The sequence below is a fragment of the Bombus bifarius genome, unplaced genomic scaffold (genome assembly GCF_011952205.1).
Source record: "Bombus bifarius isolate JDL3187 unplaced genomic scaffold, Bbif_JDL3187 scf7180000008006, whole genome shotgun sequence".
NCBI classification, from domain to species: Eukaryota; Metazoa; Arthropoda; class Insecta; order Hymenoptera; family Apidae; genus Bombus; species Bombus bifarius.
Genome location: NW_022884384.1, coordinates 107,654 through 126,915, shown reverse-complemented (window position 1 = coordinate 126,915; position 19,262 = coordinate 107,654). Strand labels below are relative to the sequence as shown.

The window sequence follows — 19,262 nt, the reverse complement described above, 5'->3', positions numbered from 1 at the left end:
CCCGTGTGCGAGAGCGAAACAACCCTCGAGGAAATGCAGGTGTCGTCTGTACGCGCCTGACGTGCCAACTTAATATTAAACATCTTCAACCACCCTTATTGAGAAGAAGTGGGTTATCTACCCTTTGGAAGAATCTTTTATCCTTACTTTGGCCGACAACATAAGAAAGTTCGTAGGAGGTCGAAGTCGTATCTGGGAGATCGAAGAATTCTAAATTATCGCATTCAGCCGGCTTAAGGTCGGATTAAGGAGTTGAAATAAGGAGGTATAGGAGTCACATTACGGAGAAAGTCTGACGAACGACGTTAGAATTCGTTGCCACGAAGGGGAAAAAATACCATGAGTGTATTTAATCCTCTTCTTGGCTCAGGACACAGAGACACTGGGTTGCGCGAGGAAAATACGTGATTTGTCCCCGTCTGGAAGAATCCCCGAAGAAACTTCTCCCTTCTTGGCTGTCTCTGTTGGAACAGCATCTCGTGCCAATACGATGTTTCCCAACGTTTCCTCGAACCCCGAAATTTACCGCAACGATATAAAGGTCGTTGTATCCAATTTCGTGGCGTTATTCCCGTTTGGGATATTTATGAGAATATTAAGGTACTAGTGGCGTTTGAGAGGGTAATGATATGAAAATCTGACGATAAAATATTCGAATTGGTCTAACGAAGCTTTAGCGATATTGAAATCGTCATGTACAATTTTATTCGTGCTCTCTATTACCGATACAATCTGAGAAGAGCAAATCGTACAGGTTTGATTTCTGTACCTATAAACCGAATGTTTCAAACCGACTCGAAGTTACATATTTCTTAAATAAGCACTTTTAACACGAAGTCCAACGAAAGAGTTAATCGATCTATTGGATACAAATTTGCACGTTTTACGAACAGGAATCCGTATCTTCTGTCGGTGTTTCGTTCATTCAGGCCAACTTTCCGCGAGATGATCGCGCATTACACGTAACCTGATGTTTTAAATGCGGAAACCGGTTCGGAAAGCATAATCCTACGCGTTCACAGAGAGTATAGAGGAAATCGCTGGCGAGTTACAATTTCCAGGAACCCGTTCCACCTGAGAGAACCCGCTTAACCATAGTCTCCTAATACATGCATAATTTCATCTTCAAACTTTCTACGACTCCCTCTTTGCTCGTTTCCTCTCTTATTCTTCGCGTGTTATCCTACGGTCTTTTATCCCATGTCATGGGACCGTTTTCGACCAAGCCATACCAAACCATACCAAACCATAAGAAGCCGACTCAGCGATCTACCCAATCAAATGTAAATTTCTCTGCTTCTTTGCTGCATACTACTCACGTCCTCCTGTGCCTTGTGGCTTTTCCATCGGAAAAACCTATCCATTTGGCAGCCTGGAAAGCTCCTGCTTCCTGATAGCCTCGCTTCTGCTCACAAACTCTCGTCTACAGCATCTTCTTCAAGAATATCGTGTCTTCTTTCTTTCGTAATTTTTGTTTACGATTATTTGTATGGACGAATAAACTGATAATTATTTCCGGCATAATTCACGTGACTATGAAAAACATTCAGCACAAACCGGTAGACCGGATGGAATCTCGTAAATGAAGTTAGACGAAGCCAGTTCGTAGATTAAGAACGAATCGTTTACTTCGGAGGAAGTTGGTTTTATACGTCTAGACTTTCTGCGTTCCACCACGATCCTCGATCGACACTAAGAATCAGAGACTACGCTACAAGGGGGAGGATAACACGGTGTCGTGGCCAATAACAGTCCTTGAACCTGGCCGAGCGATCGTTTAACGATAGTCATCGCGGGGAACGGTCGGCCGTCGTGGGCCTCCGTTTCACAACAACGTCCAAGCTCCTCTCGCGTGACCAGGCTAATGAAATCATCGGTCACTCGGATTTCCTCCCGCGCCGAACGTATAGAGTACGCGATTTCCGGCGATGGGACAGCCCGTAGAGGAATCGATCACATCCTGCGATTGACTCGACTTCGCTTACGATCCCCGAACAAGTCTTCGAAGAAATCTTTCTAACGTTAACGACGCATCTAAAATCTGTAAGACACTGAACCTGTCCTAATATTTATAAGCATCGACCAGCAAGATCTATTCGATTGGTTTGCATAGTTCAATTCACAAAAATCTATATTTACGTTTCGACGTCGATACTTTTTCACTGAGAAACAAGAACATGTCAAGTAACGATAACGTGTAAATCATCGATGCGACACGCAGAAGGTCGCAGAAATCTTTATCGTCACAGAGCTTCGAGGAGTGCGAAGGAACATCCTGTGAAAAAATCGGAGAGATTTGGAACGATTGGTCGGATTACGATCGAGATTCGAGGTGGACGGTTCGAAGTGGACACGGACGACCGGCGTGATCGCGTACTGGCGTGGTATTGCAGGCACTGGATGCTGATCCGCGAGGGATTCAACGTGGAGCCGGTCGGTTCTTCGTCCCTCGCCCTCTCGATTCCCTCCACGACGTGAACGAACGAGAGGAGAAACTTCCTATCTCTCTCTCGTTCTCTTCCTCCTTCCCCTTTGCTTCCCTCTGCGTCCAACACGCGCATGTGCGGCTATCGATTCCGCCTGTTCCCGCAGGAACACAGGACTACGGCGATACTTTTTCCTGCGCAATGCTGCGAGGAAATCGTCCTGCGAACACCCCCTGCCGGAGATACGATAAAGACACGCGCGGCCAAATGGGTTGCACTCGCAAAGGGCAAATTTCAACTGAGCAGATTCCATTCTACCTAATGTGTTTCTTGGAACATTTCTTCCGTACGAAGAGTACAGGGCAATGACAGTATTCCAATTCTTTACGGGAAAGCAGGTTTAAGATCCACCACGTTGTCAATCGATTTCATCTTGCCAACATCTTGTTTTTATATATATTTTTGTAATGTTGTTTGTCGTAACATTACGATATAACATCAAGGTATTAAAATGTTATTTGTCTTAAGTGACTAATTACAAATAATTGTATGATTACACGATTAGTTTTATATAATTATATTCGTAGACAGTATGTCGATTAGCATTAACGATACAATTTCTTGTGCTAATTTCGTATAATAAACCGTGGAAACTTTAATTAAGGTTAAAAAATAGCTTGTATACGTAATAGTTTCGGTTATGAATTTATGGCTTTGATCCGATAGTACTTTAGTTTACCAAAGTATCATTTATAATTCAGTTTGGGGGGTGAAACTTCTGCAATTTATTGTTACGGTGAAAATGAATATAATCGCAGGATTGTTAGTGTGTTTTCAGTTCACCACGAGCACGGCCTGCGCCTGCTGATGAAACGAGCTTAATTAAAAGGATTTAACGAACGCCGCCCCGGCTTTGGGCGAATTTAATTAAAGACGGAACCGCATCGATGCACCGATGCATCCTACCTCCTGTAATCTCTCGTACGATTTTCACAATTTTCTCTCCACAAAGTCATGATATAAATCTTACGACGTGAACGCTACGTTAAAATAACAGCGAGCTTACGAAAATTCCACGTGATCCATCCATTAGAATTTCTTTACCATTCTATTTTCTTATGTACACGATTTTAATGTTTTACGTGTATAATAATTTACTTGTATAATTAACGATAATACGATGTCATATAATTATTACATAATTTACAATTTATAATACGATCGTATCTTATATTTTACGAAATACCAATCATTAAAAACCAGACGTTTCATGCGTTACAACACAGCTCGTTTCATTCGACCGTACGCACGCGTACGTACGCGTAAGAACGAAACATCCTTCAGAAATTTCAGAATTGCCCACTATACAAATCTCATCGGTTTTTCTTTTCTTCGGAACTTTCTTTTCATAGTTTTTGGTTCGTCGCGTTGACTTGTTCGCACCACCCCAACTGCACACGATGCAACGCCGCCATAACAACTCACGGGAGTCGAATTACCCCCCACGGACTAGAAAACAGGCAGGGGGAGAGTCAGAGAGAGACAAGATTCGTTGGACCAGCAGATGCATTCGCTCAGGTGTATTCGAGCTCGGTCGTGCATTCACGCACCTACACGAACCTGAGTAATCGTGGAGGTGAATACGACGCAACCCTCCGTCGACGATTGCCCGTGTCCAGCCCCCGTTTCGCGATGGAAAATTCCGCTTCCCCCGAAAACACTTGGCACAACGAACCACCGCGACATTCCCGATGGCACCTTTTAATATCGACGTTTGTTTGTCTGCGACTCGCGCTCATTCGAGGACTACTTTCATCGAGCAATTGCTATTCTGTTATCGTTTTTCTGACCGTTTTTCTCTTTACGATGGGCTCTTTTGCGATTTTTGGAAGAAATTCACGCGTAGGTGAGGGATATTTATTTTTAAGTGATTTTTGATGCTGGTGAATTCTTACGGGGGCTCGTTTTATAGTCTCTGATATTAGTCTCTGATATGGAAGGATTATGTAAGAATAAAATTTTGTCTGAAGAATGTTTAATTCCTGAATGGACAACTGATAGATCGTTTTATAATTCCCTACTTTTTCGTGGTTATATAAATAGCCGTGTAACTTTGACATTCAATTTTCTCGGAGGTAATAGAAAATTTATATGGAATCGAGCATTGCTGAGAATATTTGCGGAAGCGATGTTTAACTGACAAAATAATATTTATTTAATTTCGAGTAAATAAACAAGTACGGTATATCTGGGAAAATAATATTCAGCAGACAAAGTAACAATGAATTCCTCGAAAAATCATACGGATTCGTAAACAGAAATTCAATGAACTGGAAATATCGAATCTTGCAAACGAAAATCTTGAGACGAAACGGCAGATCGGATACAAATCTATACATTCAATCGGTTAAATGAACTTTGCGTTCGAACATATTGCGCCTTTTACACGGACGGAGATGAGAAAAGGCAAGCGAATTCGAGGGAATAAAGTTGGGAGTCAGGTAGTAAGATAAAGCGTCTTCTCGAAACTGACAATTGACCAAGAAAAATAGAGAAAGCTTGTGAACCGTCTATCAGAGCGAAAGTTCGATTCAAAGCGCTTTGCAGCTTTGCAAGTCTCTGGGGGAACATCGTTCGATATTTATTTTGTTCCGAAGGAGATACAAAAATAAATTCGCTACGTGACTGTCTCTACAGCGGCTATATTTCTCGCAAAGGTTAGATACAACGAAATAAGAAAGGAAAGCATAAGAAATTGCATTATTGATGACGTTCGAAAGAAACGAAGTTAACGTGACATGTGCAAAATTGTTTCTGATACGGTTCGTGTCAGGGAATTTATTTGATAAATTGCCGTAAAGTCTCTGAGAATCGACGATATAAGCATTTACTATTAAATATTGCAACTGTCATATAATCGCGATACCGTTAATGTTATAAATTATATCAAACTATCGCAGAATTTTCTCCTTTCCTTTATCGAGTTTATCGATCTTATTGACTAAGGTTACTTACTTGAAAAATTGAAGATAATCGTGAAAGTATCAACAGATACTGTTTTATCTCTATATGTGTTTCATAATTTTCAAGAAAGCAGAGAAAGCACGCTTGTTTCTTCGTTAATATTCCGTAGCCTTGACCCGTAGCCACGTTTGCAGGAAATCTAAGGGCATGGCAAATGAATCGATTGTTGGAACACGCTCAAACATACTCGGGGACCACGCACTATGCTCCAACTTGGCTCTAACAAGCGTCTCTTTGGCTTCCATTATCGTCGCAACGCAGAAACACGATCTAAAGGTGCCTATTACCATGTGTACACTTGCCTCGCGCTGTATAATCTCGCCACCGCACCGGCTGCGGCTCAACCCCAATTAGAGTTTTGGTAATGGAGAGACAGTCGGCCGTAGCCATGAAAATGTACGGGCGAACGTCGATCAGTCGTTTCTCGAAACAAACAAAGCAGAAGATTGGCCTGGCCGTATCGTTTCAGATGGTAATTTTCATTTTCTATTCTAGTCAAAGGAATTTGATTTCAGATGAATTTCAAACGTTTGTTTTTCCTTTCATCGTACAAATTACTCCATGCTATTCCAATCCGTTTGAAACTTTTCTTTATCGCCTGTTTCATATTTCACGTACACGATTTTCTTTTACAAGCTCGATCATCTGAAAATTCAAGTTCATAGTTCGATCGCGTGAAATTCGAATTCCGTGCTGTTCGATCGTTTATTTCGAAGCGTCTGCGTATGCAGCTAAGGCTGCGTTCCAAAACGTCCAGCAGAACTCTGAGAAACGCAAAGCGAGATACGGAGGCAAATATAATTATAGACTCGTTGCCGAGGCAGCAGAAATCGCCCGAGGAACCGTTCTCTTGGTTTTCTAACGAGAAACATAAGTTTAATTCTGACTTGAAAATAAGTACACGAGGACACGTTTGATGTTCTCGCGCGTTTCATAGCGGTTTTGCATCCTAAGGTTCAGCCGTTTGCACAAAAGGTATATCGTTGCAGCTACGTTATATCTGTGTTGAATAAACAAACGATAAAAAGCAAGGAACAAAGAGGAAGTAGGAAACAAGAAGCAGGAAACGGCTTAATTAAATACGGTTTTATATCTTGCTGAGAGTTCCATATTCATTCACAGTGTACTCCCATGTATTCTGGACGTTTTAACGAATTAACGAATTAAAGATCTATTAATAATAGTCGATAAAATGAAACTTTGCTTGCAAAAATATCGACCGCCAAAGAGTTAAAACAAAAATTGAAAATACTCTGTAAAAAGAAAATAGTATCGTTGATCATTTAAGAAGAAAGGACTAATACACTTTCACACTAGCATTGCTATTCATCGAACGAACATGACAAAGTCACCAAGGTGAAACGTTCAATTTTTCATTCCATAGACTTATCCAGCATCTACCGTCAATCACGGAAAAATCGTCGGAGTTCCAACGAAAAATTTCCATCGAAATTTTTCTATGCGAACATCCATCTCGAAAATGCAGGGTTTTAAACGTCACGTACGTGTTACCTGTCAATTCGACGACGACGAAGAAAAATATTCGGTATCCACGAGGAATAAACATGCGTCGTTGGCTAAGCCGTCGCGTGCTTGCATATCCGGTGCACGAAAATGCATTCGAGAGTGCAGCTCTCGAGCCACAATGCACGCAGCACTAGAGACTTGCGTATGTCCGCGCGATGTCATCGCTCCTTTTTGTCGTCGATGACGAGATATCGACTCGTCTCTCCTCTGTCTCTTTGCTTTCGGAGAATGAAAGCCCCGCCAGAAATTAATTGGACGTGAAACGACGGAAGGCTGAATGATGTTTACGAGAATGACGGAGAAAGGTTGGAATATTCTTTCCTTTACATTTTATCCGCGGGAAAATGTGAGAAAATAAATGTTTGCTACGATATATGATGATAAATGACTAAATAGTTCTGTTGAATGACAATTACCTGCTATATAATTGCTTATAATTTTAGCTGCATAATTTGACTCGTAATTATAGCGCAATTATGATAGAATGTTAAACACGCTTTTAATCTTAGAAAGGCTTCAAAATATTTAATTACCGAGATATAGCAATTGTATAATATTTTGAAAAGTATTTTGCCTTTATATCCGGCCATCTCACTGAACGATGAATGAACGAAGATATTCACCTGATTGACTTGCAAATAACAGCCTAATAACACATCACACGTGATCTGGACTTTGCATCTTCAAAATATAACTCTCCAATTGCTCGTTTGAAATTTAAAATTCGCCGATGGTATCTTCGCGACTCGTTCTCTGTTTCTTCGACGTTTCCCATAGTGTCTGCGCAAGCTTGTTTCCAGAAATTTTGCACGCAGATGTGAGCGGATGGCCAACCGTACAGTGTCTAAGTCTAGATTCTAAGCACGATAGGGCAGAAGTATCACGCGACATTCACGAGACCGTTCAGCCAGGAAGCGACGTTCCTTTAAAGTTCGCCGCTTATCACCGCGTATCGTGCGATTCTTCGAGGGAACGAGGAACATCCTGCCGAGTAAAATGGTAAATTAGACCCGGTGCCTAGTCCCTAAAACCATCGCCCTAATGTCGGCCGATTTGTCTCCCTATTCAGAGGGCACCCGCAGAAATTTTAACGGCATCTAAATTAAAACGATTTGCCGTCGCGATATACGTTCGCTCGAACGTTGCTTGATCGAGACGAGTGGCATTAATTAAATTTCGAGATGAAAATGGATAATTTGTTTCCTACTGCGCTTTCGTCTGACCTTGCAAAAAGTTCGTAACTATAACAACGAAGTTTTTTTTTAAAGAAAAGTTAACAAGAAGACATCCAGCTAAAATGTTATATAGCTAAAAAGTTAACAGGAAGACATCCAACTAAAATGTTATATAGCACAAGAGTTTAAACGCCCCGAAAGATTGGTTTCTTTAAAAATTACACAGCTCGTGTTACATCTTCTCAGCACACTGATACAGAGTTAAGAGCGACCAGTTCACTGGCCAAAGAGGAAGTTGAAAAAGTCAGTCTCAAATTGAACCAGACAACGAAATAGACCGTCTGTCGGCCGATTGTTCACAGAGAATAGCCCCGTCAGTCGTCTGACGAATTAGATTGGATCTCCCATCTAGTCGCTAAAACTGCTACCCTAATATCCACCCTGGAATCGACCTCTCTTATTCACGAGGGTGCTGATGATTAATTGTCGCCACCCTTCGACAGCGACGTATCAAGGCGTACGAGAAACTCGTGATCTCATGCAACCGGCTTGAAAGTATCGTGAATGGAGGAACGATGTTGCATATTTGCAAAGTCACGTGTGCGTGCAAGTGGCGGATCAGAAAATTTCGCAAAGATTCGACGATATATTTACAGTTTGCTTAGTCGAGAGTGTTCATCGTTTTTTCCCAATAAATTATCGATCCTGTTTGCATAAGACTATCTGTGTTTTCTTACGGAAACAACGGCACGTTTGTTTCTGATTTTATGGCATCGGGCTCCGTTCGATAAAACGCAAGCTGCTCTTTCAGGGTTCTACGTAAGCTATCGTTCGTTCACGGATGTCCATTCATGATGTACACTTTGATAAATCGATGTTTGAGAAGCGGTAGGTAGGTTCGGAAACACGCGACTTGTCAATTGTTGATTCATATGGGCGGAGAATGTATGAATTTCTTAAACGCTGAAACTATAAATTTTTATCACGGATGATCTTTACAGAAGCGATATCGATCAACACCACTTTTTCTCCATTTCTCAACCCCATTACGCAAATATACGATTGACGTTCCTCTTGGATGCGAGTTGACCTTTTTAACCAGCATGCGAGTCTCAATCGTAAAAAAGATGGAAGTAAACGCGAATCTCGTAAAAGCCTAATTGATCTTCACGAACGAACAGAGAATCGCCGAAATTTCATTCACCGGGGCATAAAATCGTTTCAACGAACCAATTAAATCGCGAAAGGCATGCACGCGTGTATATAATCGATTACGTGCACCCCCGCGTTTCGCGTTTGCCACGAGTAGTTCAAAGGGAATGAACTAAAAGGCAATCCTGCCTTTGCCATTTCCTTCTTTTTCGTGTCTCGATTTCGTCTTCTTGTTTTTTCAACGTTAATTTTCTTTTTTACCGTCTTGGCAGGCTCGCTCGTCCGTCCATTAGCATTATTAAGGGTGGTTCGACCATCCACGAGGCGTATTTTATGGTAAAGTATCTAGCTGAAAAGCTAAAAGTATCGAAGTCGCGACTTCGTCACTTATCGAAATTAAATCTGATACCAAGTCGCGATCTACGAGTAGTAGATTTATCGCAGAGCCTATACGCCTATCGATACGGATTGCGATAAATAGCGTGGCTGGTAGAGGAAGTTTCACTGGTGAGAATCGAAAGTTATCGAAGAACATCGCAACAATACCGACGAAGCTTTTACCTCTTCGTATCTCTTTACCTCCTTCCAGCACGTATTCTTTTCCTACTTCGCGTCTTATCAATAGGATACCGTTTTATGATATTTCTCGAGTGGCTGGCGTTATCGAATAGCCCTGGAAAGAGAAAATAGTACTCCAAGTGCAGAGGCTGAGCTCGATGGCGCGAAATAAATTTCTCTTTCCTACGACGAGATTTACTGCAACCAGTTTCAAGCTGCGAGTGAAAAGTTTCTAGAGAACGAACGTGCAGATTGACAAGTTTATAAAATGCGATGTAATAAGAGTTACACATAAGTTGAAACGAACGTAAGTTTTCGAACGGACAGTGTTATCCTTTACGATTGTTAATTCAAAAATATTAACAATTAAAAATTTGGACTCACAGATTTAGATCCAAGTATATTTATACATTTCCACGTATATACGACAGAATTTCTCACTCACGCTCGTTAGAGTATTCTCTCTATTCCTATGAATTTCGCACGTTGCTAAACTTTATCCAGTCAAATTTCGCACCTCTGATCCTTATTAATCCGACGATATTATCTCCAAGTTTCACAATTGGCTGCTCCACAGAGCACAACGACGAGCCAGCATCCAACAGAGCGCGAGGAGCGCATTTCTCCGCTCCATGCTGGCGTAAAGCACATCATATCGGTGAACACGGGGCTTACGCAACAACCGGTCGCTTGTATAACAACAATGAGCACGCGTGCACGCGCTTTTCTCGGTTAAAAATAACCGTTCTAAAAACCGCGGGCCCCGATCACGCTTGGAAACGCAACGCAATAGCGCTCGATCCATTGTCTCGACAATTTCTCCTAGCACGATTCAATTAACGAACAACAACGCAGGCCGCGGTACGCGAGATTGACGTGGTTCTCTAGCCGAGTGCTGTAACGATCGCGCCACGGGCCTTTGTCGTTTCGCCAATCGAACGTGTCGATCGAACGCGCGAAACGATGAAAAAATTGACTAACGACGACAAGAGTAAAGGAGGGCGTGAAGGTTCCTGGCATTCTGTGTCTAACAGAATGTTATAAAAGACCGGTTTGAACATTTTTCTGGCGATAGTCCGTAGTACAGAAAACGAGTAAATCAAGACGGATTGTAAAATCGGTTGCGTTGGAACGAGAAAAGGAAGAAAAAGGTGGAAAGGTGTAGGGGATGAGAAGACCTCGTTCATCGTATTTTTTCATAGTCGATGACAAATTTTGACGTAGCGACGAGCAAACAGGATGCTGCTTATCTGCATCGTCTCGATAAACGCGATGCACATACAAGCTGCGTCGTACGCGCTTTTTTCGAAACGAGCGATCGCACGATGCGAAGATAACCGATGATGTTTCCCTGCTACTTCCTTTTATTGCTGATTCAACCGATAGGTGACAACTATAGGACTTTGTGCTTAACATTTTATCTGTTACATATTTTTATCGTGAACAGGGAATCGTTATAAACCGGGCAATTTTCAGAAGACTAGGTAGAAGATTGATCGTTTTCTTCGAATTCTGGTATCTTTTATGCTATGAAACCATCCTGCTACCAACAACCTTCAATTACTACATATATTTAAAAATTATGCAGTTTCTGTAGCAATTGTATTTATTTGCATATTTTAATAATGTTCTTATGTAAAATTAAAAAAAAAAATTAAACGCCTCTTGGGAGAAAAGCATTAGCCTCTTAAGCAGAAACGGGGAAAAGATTCCTTCGGGTCTCGCTCATAGACCCAGGTGTTCTTAATTGCGGACTACCTCTTACGCGTCACAGATTTCCTATAAAATCGATGTTTTTCTTACGGTAATTATAAACGGTAAGTAACATGCTGCTCGTACTGCTTACATTGCTTAAAGAGATATATTTACATTTAACAGTAGATTTTAAGAAGTAATATAATATATTAACAAAAAAAATGTATATCAAAGAATAATTATATCGTTATATCATCGACACTTCGTGACACTACACGTTATCATAATTAATATATAATATATAATAATTTAATTTCACTGACAGCATGTATCCATCGAAAACAGCACACGCCTACAGGGACCGTTTTTCCGCAACGACAAGGGAAGAACGTAATCGCAGTTGCTTGGTTAGATGTTCAACAAAAGCTCCATTACCGTGGTAATTAGGTTCGTTAATTATTTTATAAAGTTCGCAAAACCGGTTAACGTTGCCACGGGTCGCAATTACTCCCCCGTTTGTTGGTATCGTTCAAAGCGAAACACGTGTTTTACGTCAACGTGCATCGGTACATTTTCGTACGTTAAAACCCGTTAGCTTAATTAACTTCCTACAACGTCGTATATCTTAGAACCTAACATATTCCTCCTATGTGTCATTTAATGTTCTTTCCAGACTATTTTTTCTTTTAGTGCCAACCATACGCGCTTGAACCTGTATCGTCGTTCTTCCCTCTCATAAGAAAACAAAATTCTACTTGGAACAACTTGATACACACAGACTATTCATTATATCTCTGGCAGTAACCACGAGGAGCTGCATCCGCAATTTCCAACGACTACCTACTAAAAAGCGAGACGAAGCAAGAAAAACATTCCACGCTCTTTTTTCTCCAATTTTTCTCGTTCATCTTCTCGTTCATCATCTCGTTCCAGTTGGCACAGTATCGTTGGAAAGTGACGAGAAAATCAACGGACCAGCCGTATCTTTTCCGATACGTCACTGCAACGAGATACGGTGGCCGAACAACGGTGAAAATAGCAACGGGGGACGATTATGTTCGAAGCTTTGGACGTTTCGGTTTTTCCGGACAAAACTCGCTCGCCACGGTTATGTTCGATAGACTTTTAATCGACCACGCCCCAGTCTCATTGTGCGACCCAGTAATTGGAAACCGTGCTGTTTGTTCGCGTTATTGCCAACAGCGGGCAGAGAACGTTGAGGATTTCGAGTCGAATCGATCGCTCCTCTCGATGTGCTTATACCGTACCTGACTGCGAAGTCATCGATTCGTGGTATCGGTTTGAAGAACAAGATCGAGCACTTCGAATCAAATCGATACTAGTGTTTGAATGTTTCGAATCAATGACACGTATTTTCAATTAATGGTTACAATTAGCAATAGTTGAGATTATATTAAATTGATATGGTAACAAAGTTCGAGTACTAGTTATCGACAGATGAATAATTTTTCTATTACGTTTACATCGTTTCGTCTACGTTCTTATTCCACTGTATTGGCCCATAAGCATTTATGATTTTCTACGTTCAATTAATTGCGAATAATTCCTTTTTCGATAAAAGGAAACAGTGGAAAATATCGTTAGAACGTGATTACAGCAGTTATCACGACAAAACGATCACTCAGTTACTTCTTATTTCAAACACACTTCGCACAGTGCTTAATTACAGACATCAGAAACCACGCAATTAATCTCTCGTTACGTGAGTAACGAGATTAACTGCGATGATTCTATATAATTAAACTTTCGTGCGATCGATGTAAGCATTATTAGCGCAGAGCTGGGCTTATTATAGAGAACACTGGCGATCGCTCATTTTACCAAGCAATTTACCATTCTGCTGAAAATGAAAACAAAATGACTGTAACGAAAATTGATTTTTTAGTAACAACAAACAAAATTAAAAAGTAATTACCAATCGTCACTTTGTGCGTCACTCGCGTGCCTTTATGATGTAATAGAATTCCGTTAAATTATTTTACGTCGATTCAATGGACGAAAACGATGTAGTGTAAAGACAGTTACAAAGCATCGACGGTTACTGGCAAAATGAAAACGTTAATTGCGAAACGAGCGTGGCTACGTGCGTGCGGCAAATGGTTCGCCGCAATTTCTCGCCAACAGCCACGGCAATTGGACGATATTGGTTTGCCACGGAGCAAAATTGGATCGTTTCAAGGAAGTGGACACTTCAGCAACGCTCCAATTCGCCGGTAATTGACCGACGAGAGGCAAATCGTCTTCCCCAGCTCGCGCACACTCTGCGTGGCTTCCGTGTCAAAAGACTCGCATACAACGGGTCTTGGCAAACCAATGGAAATCTCGAGATTTATCGAGATTTACGATGCCATTGCAAACGTTCAACTCCAACAGCAAATCGAATCTTCACACATTATGTATCAAATTACGAAACATTCGATACTTTTATTTTCCACTAGATTCATTATCCAATCAGCGGAAACGCCGTTTCAGATTTTTACAGCCTGTTTGAAGAACCTTTAAATTTTCCAATCGAACGTGCATCGTTTGCAGAGCGTCCGTGCGAATCACCGCAAACGGACGTGTTCTGGTTGACTTAAAAAAATCACAGAGCATCAGAGAGTGGCACAAGCCGAAAGTTAAACAAAGGACCGTGGACACAGGCACGCGATTCAACAAATTCTAATCCCGTGGAAAGCGCACGATAGAACTTCCTGTCCTCTCGCTAAGCGAACTCATCGATCGGCTTTCGGTCAACGTTTCGGACGCATTCAACCGCATTTCCATTCGTTTCCACTACGCCAGACGAAACTGCGTATAAATTTCTACGTATCTACGTTGTTTCAACTTTCGAAAAAGCAGTTGTAATGTTTATTTTATTCCTTTTCGATTATTTCAGTGACGAACCATCGTCCGCAAAACGTTGGTGTCTTTTATTCAGAATTTTTGTAAAAATGTGCAAAAGATGTCGCGCGTTGCACGTTGAAGTACAATTTGTTTGAACAGAATATAGCAATCCAAGTGACAAATATTCAATGAAAGTAAAGAGAAGAAAATTGTTCAACATTTTTAACGAAGGTACTTGGCAAAATGTTTCAAGGTAGAAGACGAGGTACAACATCGTCGGGCGTTTCCTTTTCGTCGCAACTGCAGCTGCAACGTACATACTTCCGCTCGTTAAGCACGTCCCGTGGCATTTCCACGCATCCCAATCGTACATCGTGGCCCGCCAGTTTAAATATAGACGGAGCCTTCCTCCTCCAGCCTTACTTCGAGTTTTGTCGATTAGAATTTCCCTTAATGGTTTCGACAGCGAAGAATGAGAGATCAGAGGCACGGTGACGGAAGAACAAAAGGCATTCTTCAAGAGATGCGTAGAATTTTCGAGATCGCTGACTTTCTACTAAGATTAGGTTAAAAATAGAGAAAAGGGAGGATAAGAATAGAGAAAAATCTAAAATAAAACACACGAGTTCAACGGTTTAAGATTAAAATAATACGGTTTCGAACTCTGAGAATTAAATTGGAAAGCTTTAATTTTAGAGAAATTTCGAATTTCAATTCGGTGATATCAGTTTTTCATAGTTCAAAGTTCAAAGTTTAAATTTAAAGATCACACATTTTATCGTAAATTCTGAGAACTCTCCAACTTTTTATACACAGGCTCCATGATTTTCGTTTCATTTTCATCAAAAATATACTATCAGCCGCTGCTAAAATACATAGAGGATAAAAATATAATATCCGAGGCTAAGGCTTTAGATTTAAGAGCAGATAAACTTGATTCCCGATGTTGAATAAAGATCCGGGAGGATTAAAGCTATACAACGTCGAGTCATTCGTGACTCGTGCAAATCGATCGCTTTTTTTTACCGAGCGAATAATTCGAAATAAACGAAATCCATCGATACAGCGAATCCTCCCTTTTATGGTGAACATCGAACAAAATGTGGATACAAAAATTATCGATAGACCGGTCCTGAACTAGAACCCACGTGTACATCACGTGGTCGTTTCCCACGCTTAAGTACGCGTCAGACTGTGAGCAGATAAATATCGATGGGTCTACCCAACCATGAAACAACTATGGAATAATCAAACATTCACAGGACCTTTGGTTCTCAGTATCCTTGCAAACTTGTAAGCATCCGTCTTTCTCGTTTCGGCCGAACTGAAATTTCCTCGGAGAGATCGGATCGTCGTCGTCTCGATCAACCACGCGAGACAAAATATCACTTCGATGGTCGATTATTAATAGATCGAACGATTCGGTAGAGAACTTCTCGAGGTTCAAGTATCATCGTCTATTTTGGTCGGCTGCATGTCTTTGCACGCCCACCAGGCCCTGACCGCCAAAGAAAATCGTCGTCTACATGGTCGATGCCTCTGGACGTGACAGGATTTTCGCGAAATTCGCGAAAAGAGAAAATCAAAAGGAAAAACCGCGACGTTTCCAATAATAGTCGAACGCGGTTAACACCGGCCACTATTTATAGGTAGCAGTCGGTGCCCTCGGACCTGCCTGCATTCTTCAAAGACGACGACGACCGTCTCGACACCGCGTCACCTTTCCAACGCAAGGTATTCTCGGCCGAGAATGATTCAAGTATAACGGAATTCGCCATTCTGGGGCCAGACAGGCTGGTACTGGTTCATTGTCAGACAATTTGGTTACATATACTGTTGCTGAGATTCGAAATTTTATGCATTTGATGCGTTGTAGTATGCTATTATATCGAGCGAATAAAGATTCTAATCGTATTAGGACAAGGTTTCGAGGGTTCAACTTGTAGCGAACGAAACTATTGAAGAAGATGCATGAAGAACCAAATTCATTGCCTCTTCGTAATGTCTGTCAATGAGTTCAAAAAGTTATTAAAATTCAAATCGATGAATTGCCACCAGTGGTGGCCGCCAAGGACACAGCCGCGAAAAGGGAACCTCTTCAAAGAACGTTTGTTTCTTCTTGTCCCGGAGACCCACGGTCAAATAAATCGACGAACCTTTGGTGATCCTCGTTCCGTGTCACCGTTCCTCTCCCCAGGGAATTTCCACGAACTATTTCCGGTAAGCGCGCGAAAAAGGCTGTCGTCAGCGAGGTGGAAGCTACCACGAAGAAACTTTCGAATCTACACGTGGCACGAAATCCTATTTGCGGCGATCCAGAAGGCAGGAAATCCCGGCTCAAAGGACGCGAAAGTGTGACGGAGTTGGACAAAAAGATGGAGTTCCAGATCGAGCAATTTCAATCGGCGGTTGACCGTGGGTTGATCTGGAATAAAACAACGAGAGACCCAGGTTGAAAGCCCAGGGAGCAAGATGGCAGAAAAGCCGATACACTCTGACAAAGCGAGACGAACAAAAGATGGCCATGGAGCGGGACTGTATTGGTCAAAGGATCACGAACTTTGCAAGGATCGCGAGAAGGATTTGTCCGGTGATTCGAGAACAAACTGCTGGAACAAAGAGTATTCGACAAGGCAACGAAGAAGATCTTTTTCCTTTGGACGGAAATCGTTCGGTGTCTGATAATACTCTTCGACTGGCTTCTATAAAAGGAATCTTTATCGAAGTCTTCGGTCTTTTGCATACTTTCGTACGCGTGGAAGAAAGAGAAGTTTATAGCAGAGATTACATTTTTAAGGATAAGAGTGGATAAATTATTTGTATCAATTTTATCTTTTTCTAAAGACGATTTGGGTTTTTCTAAAGACAAAAGGAGTTTTTTTTACTTCAATGAATCTAAGTAAATCACGAACCTTGTCGATTCGTTGTTAAGAAGTGGCATAAACAATCGTAAATTTCTAGGAAAATTAAAAAAGAAATATCTAATGCTTCCAACATCATCGCCTCATTGGTCAAACTTCTAAATTACTCGAATAAATAACATTCCAGAAATTGTTATAATTTTTCATCTAAATGTTTCGACTAATAAACTTGAACAACCCGGGAAATGAAATTTGATATAATGTATTTAGGCCAACGAACAGAACCGTATGAAATTACAGAAACTCAGGCTAATTTCTGCCGAACCTAAGTTTCTGAAACCTGAACATTGAGAACAACATGTGAGAAACATAGTGTAAATAGGACACAGGATATTCTCCAGCCACCGATGCATTTGGGCACAAGACAGTTTTTATTGGGGTTTCAAGGACGAAACCCTTGCTGTATTTCATGTGGCCAAGAAGGATCGTGGCGTAAACGTTCCGCCCATGGTGTCGAGTCGTTGGCAATCGAAAAAGCAGCTCTTGCCTTTGGAATGACGTTTCCATACGTAAATATAGATGAACCTGTTCACACTACCAGGCGTGAACATAGAGAAATAACTAAACCAGACGAAAATGAACCGTTTGAAAGACGAAGGTTCTGACGTTACGTTAGCATAAACTACAGTGGCCTTTTCCTCATATTCTCGACCAATTTTTACACGTGTTCTTTGCCCATAAATACCGACTAAATGACGTAACGATACAATTCAACCAATTTTATAATTGCAATGATCAAATTATAATCAATAATTCGACAAATTAACTAAACAAAGAAACTAACGAAGAGAACAATTAAATTTGTGCATTCGTCGAATTTGTCAGATAAGTCTGACCATTTAAAAATTAATTTTTTAGTGGTCGTAAAATGTTAAACGCCTTAAGCAGAAAAACCAGTCACATCAAACTTAACAATCTACCGAAACATTCGAATCGCTTTACTCAGCCCAGCCAGACGTGTAATATCAGAGCGCCGTGATATTTAACCACCGGCTCACGACATTTTTACACGCGACTCCGTGCAACAAAGGTGAAACCAAGTTTCATACTCGTTTCAAGCGAGCGAGTATAACGACACAGAAAACTGAAACATCTGTACGAGACGAAGCGTGTCCAAGCTTTCGAAGCAAGGTGTCCATGTTCACGCGTTTCACACCAAAAAGCGATAGTGACGCTGGATATCGATCGGCTATTATAGCCATTCGTGTCGATTGCTCATGGAAGCATCGATCGATAAGTATCGATTGACGTTCGTTATCGCGTCACACGTCGACCTTGCGGCGAATCAGATACGAGAAAAGGGCAAACAGGTTTCGTAAACGCGTGGCGGAACGCCGTTTCTCTACGGTCGATGGAAAAATTGAGAGAAAGTGGTCGTCGCTTGGTGTGGTAAAGATGTTAAAATAATCGCACGAGAAGCGACGCGTTCTTAATCGAAGCGATTCGATTGCAACGCGTGCGATTATTAGCATCCACCGGCTTGGCAACTTTCTCTGCGTGGCTCTCGGTGCGATCGCGACCGAAATTCTCATTCTGATCGCGCGACAATGAACGCGCCCGCCGAAGGAAACGACGACTCGCCGTCTCGCCGAGCGGAAATGACTTGAGACAGAGTCCCGTCGTGCTCTTTTGTTTACAAAAATTACGTCGCCATTATCGTATCTCACGACGTCCATCGTCGCGCAATTATTTCTCGAGCTGCTTCACTGACGATCCATCGTGTCGCTCTTGAATTATTGGTCCGGCTGTTTTACGTCTTGCGTTTAACGTCGCCAATAATTTTGTCCGTCTACAAAAAATTAATAATCTACTCTTGGTACACTGCAACGTATGAACTAACGGTTGCTAATATCCTCGCGAATATAATTAACGATGTAATTAACGATATAATTAACGGGAAATAAAAAATGCACTCTTGCATATTTATATAAACGCTA

The 19,262-nt window shown here is 41.4% G+C and overlaps 1 protein-coding gene across 4 annotated transcripts in view; it reads right to left on the bottom strand.

Moving 5' to 3' along the window:
- Nucleotides 1-19,262, bottom strand: part of LOC117206308 (amyloid beta A4 precursor protein-binding family B member 1-interacting protein-like) — a 146,104-nt gene that overhangs the window by 32,687 nt on the left and 94,155 nt on the right. Inside the window, exon 1 of one of the 4 annotated variants that reach the window (XM_033445534.1) lies at nucleotides 1,320-1,480. The exons of the other annotated variants lie outside the window; for them this stretch is intronic. Coding sequence (XP_033301425.1) covers nucleotides 1,320-1,364 — 45 coding nt within the window. The 5' untranslated portion in view covers nucleotides 1,365-1,480. Of the gene's footprint in view, nucleotides 1-1,319; nucleotides 1,481-19,262 lie in introns of those variants that run through there. 4 annotated transcript variants of the gene reach the window in all.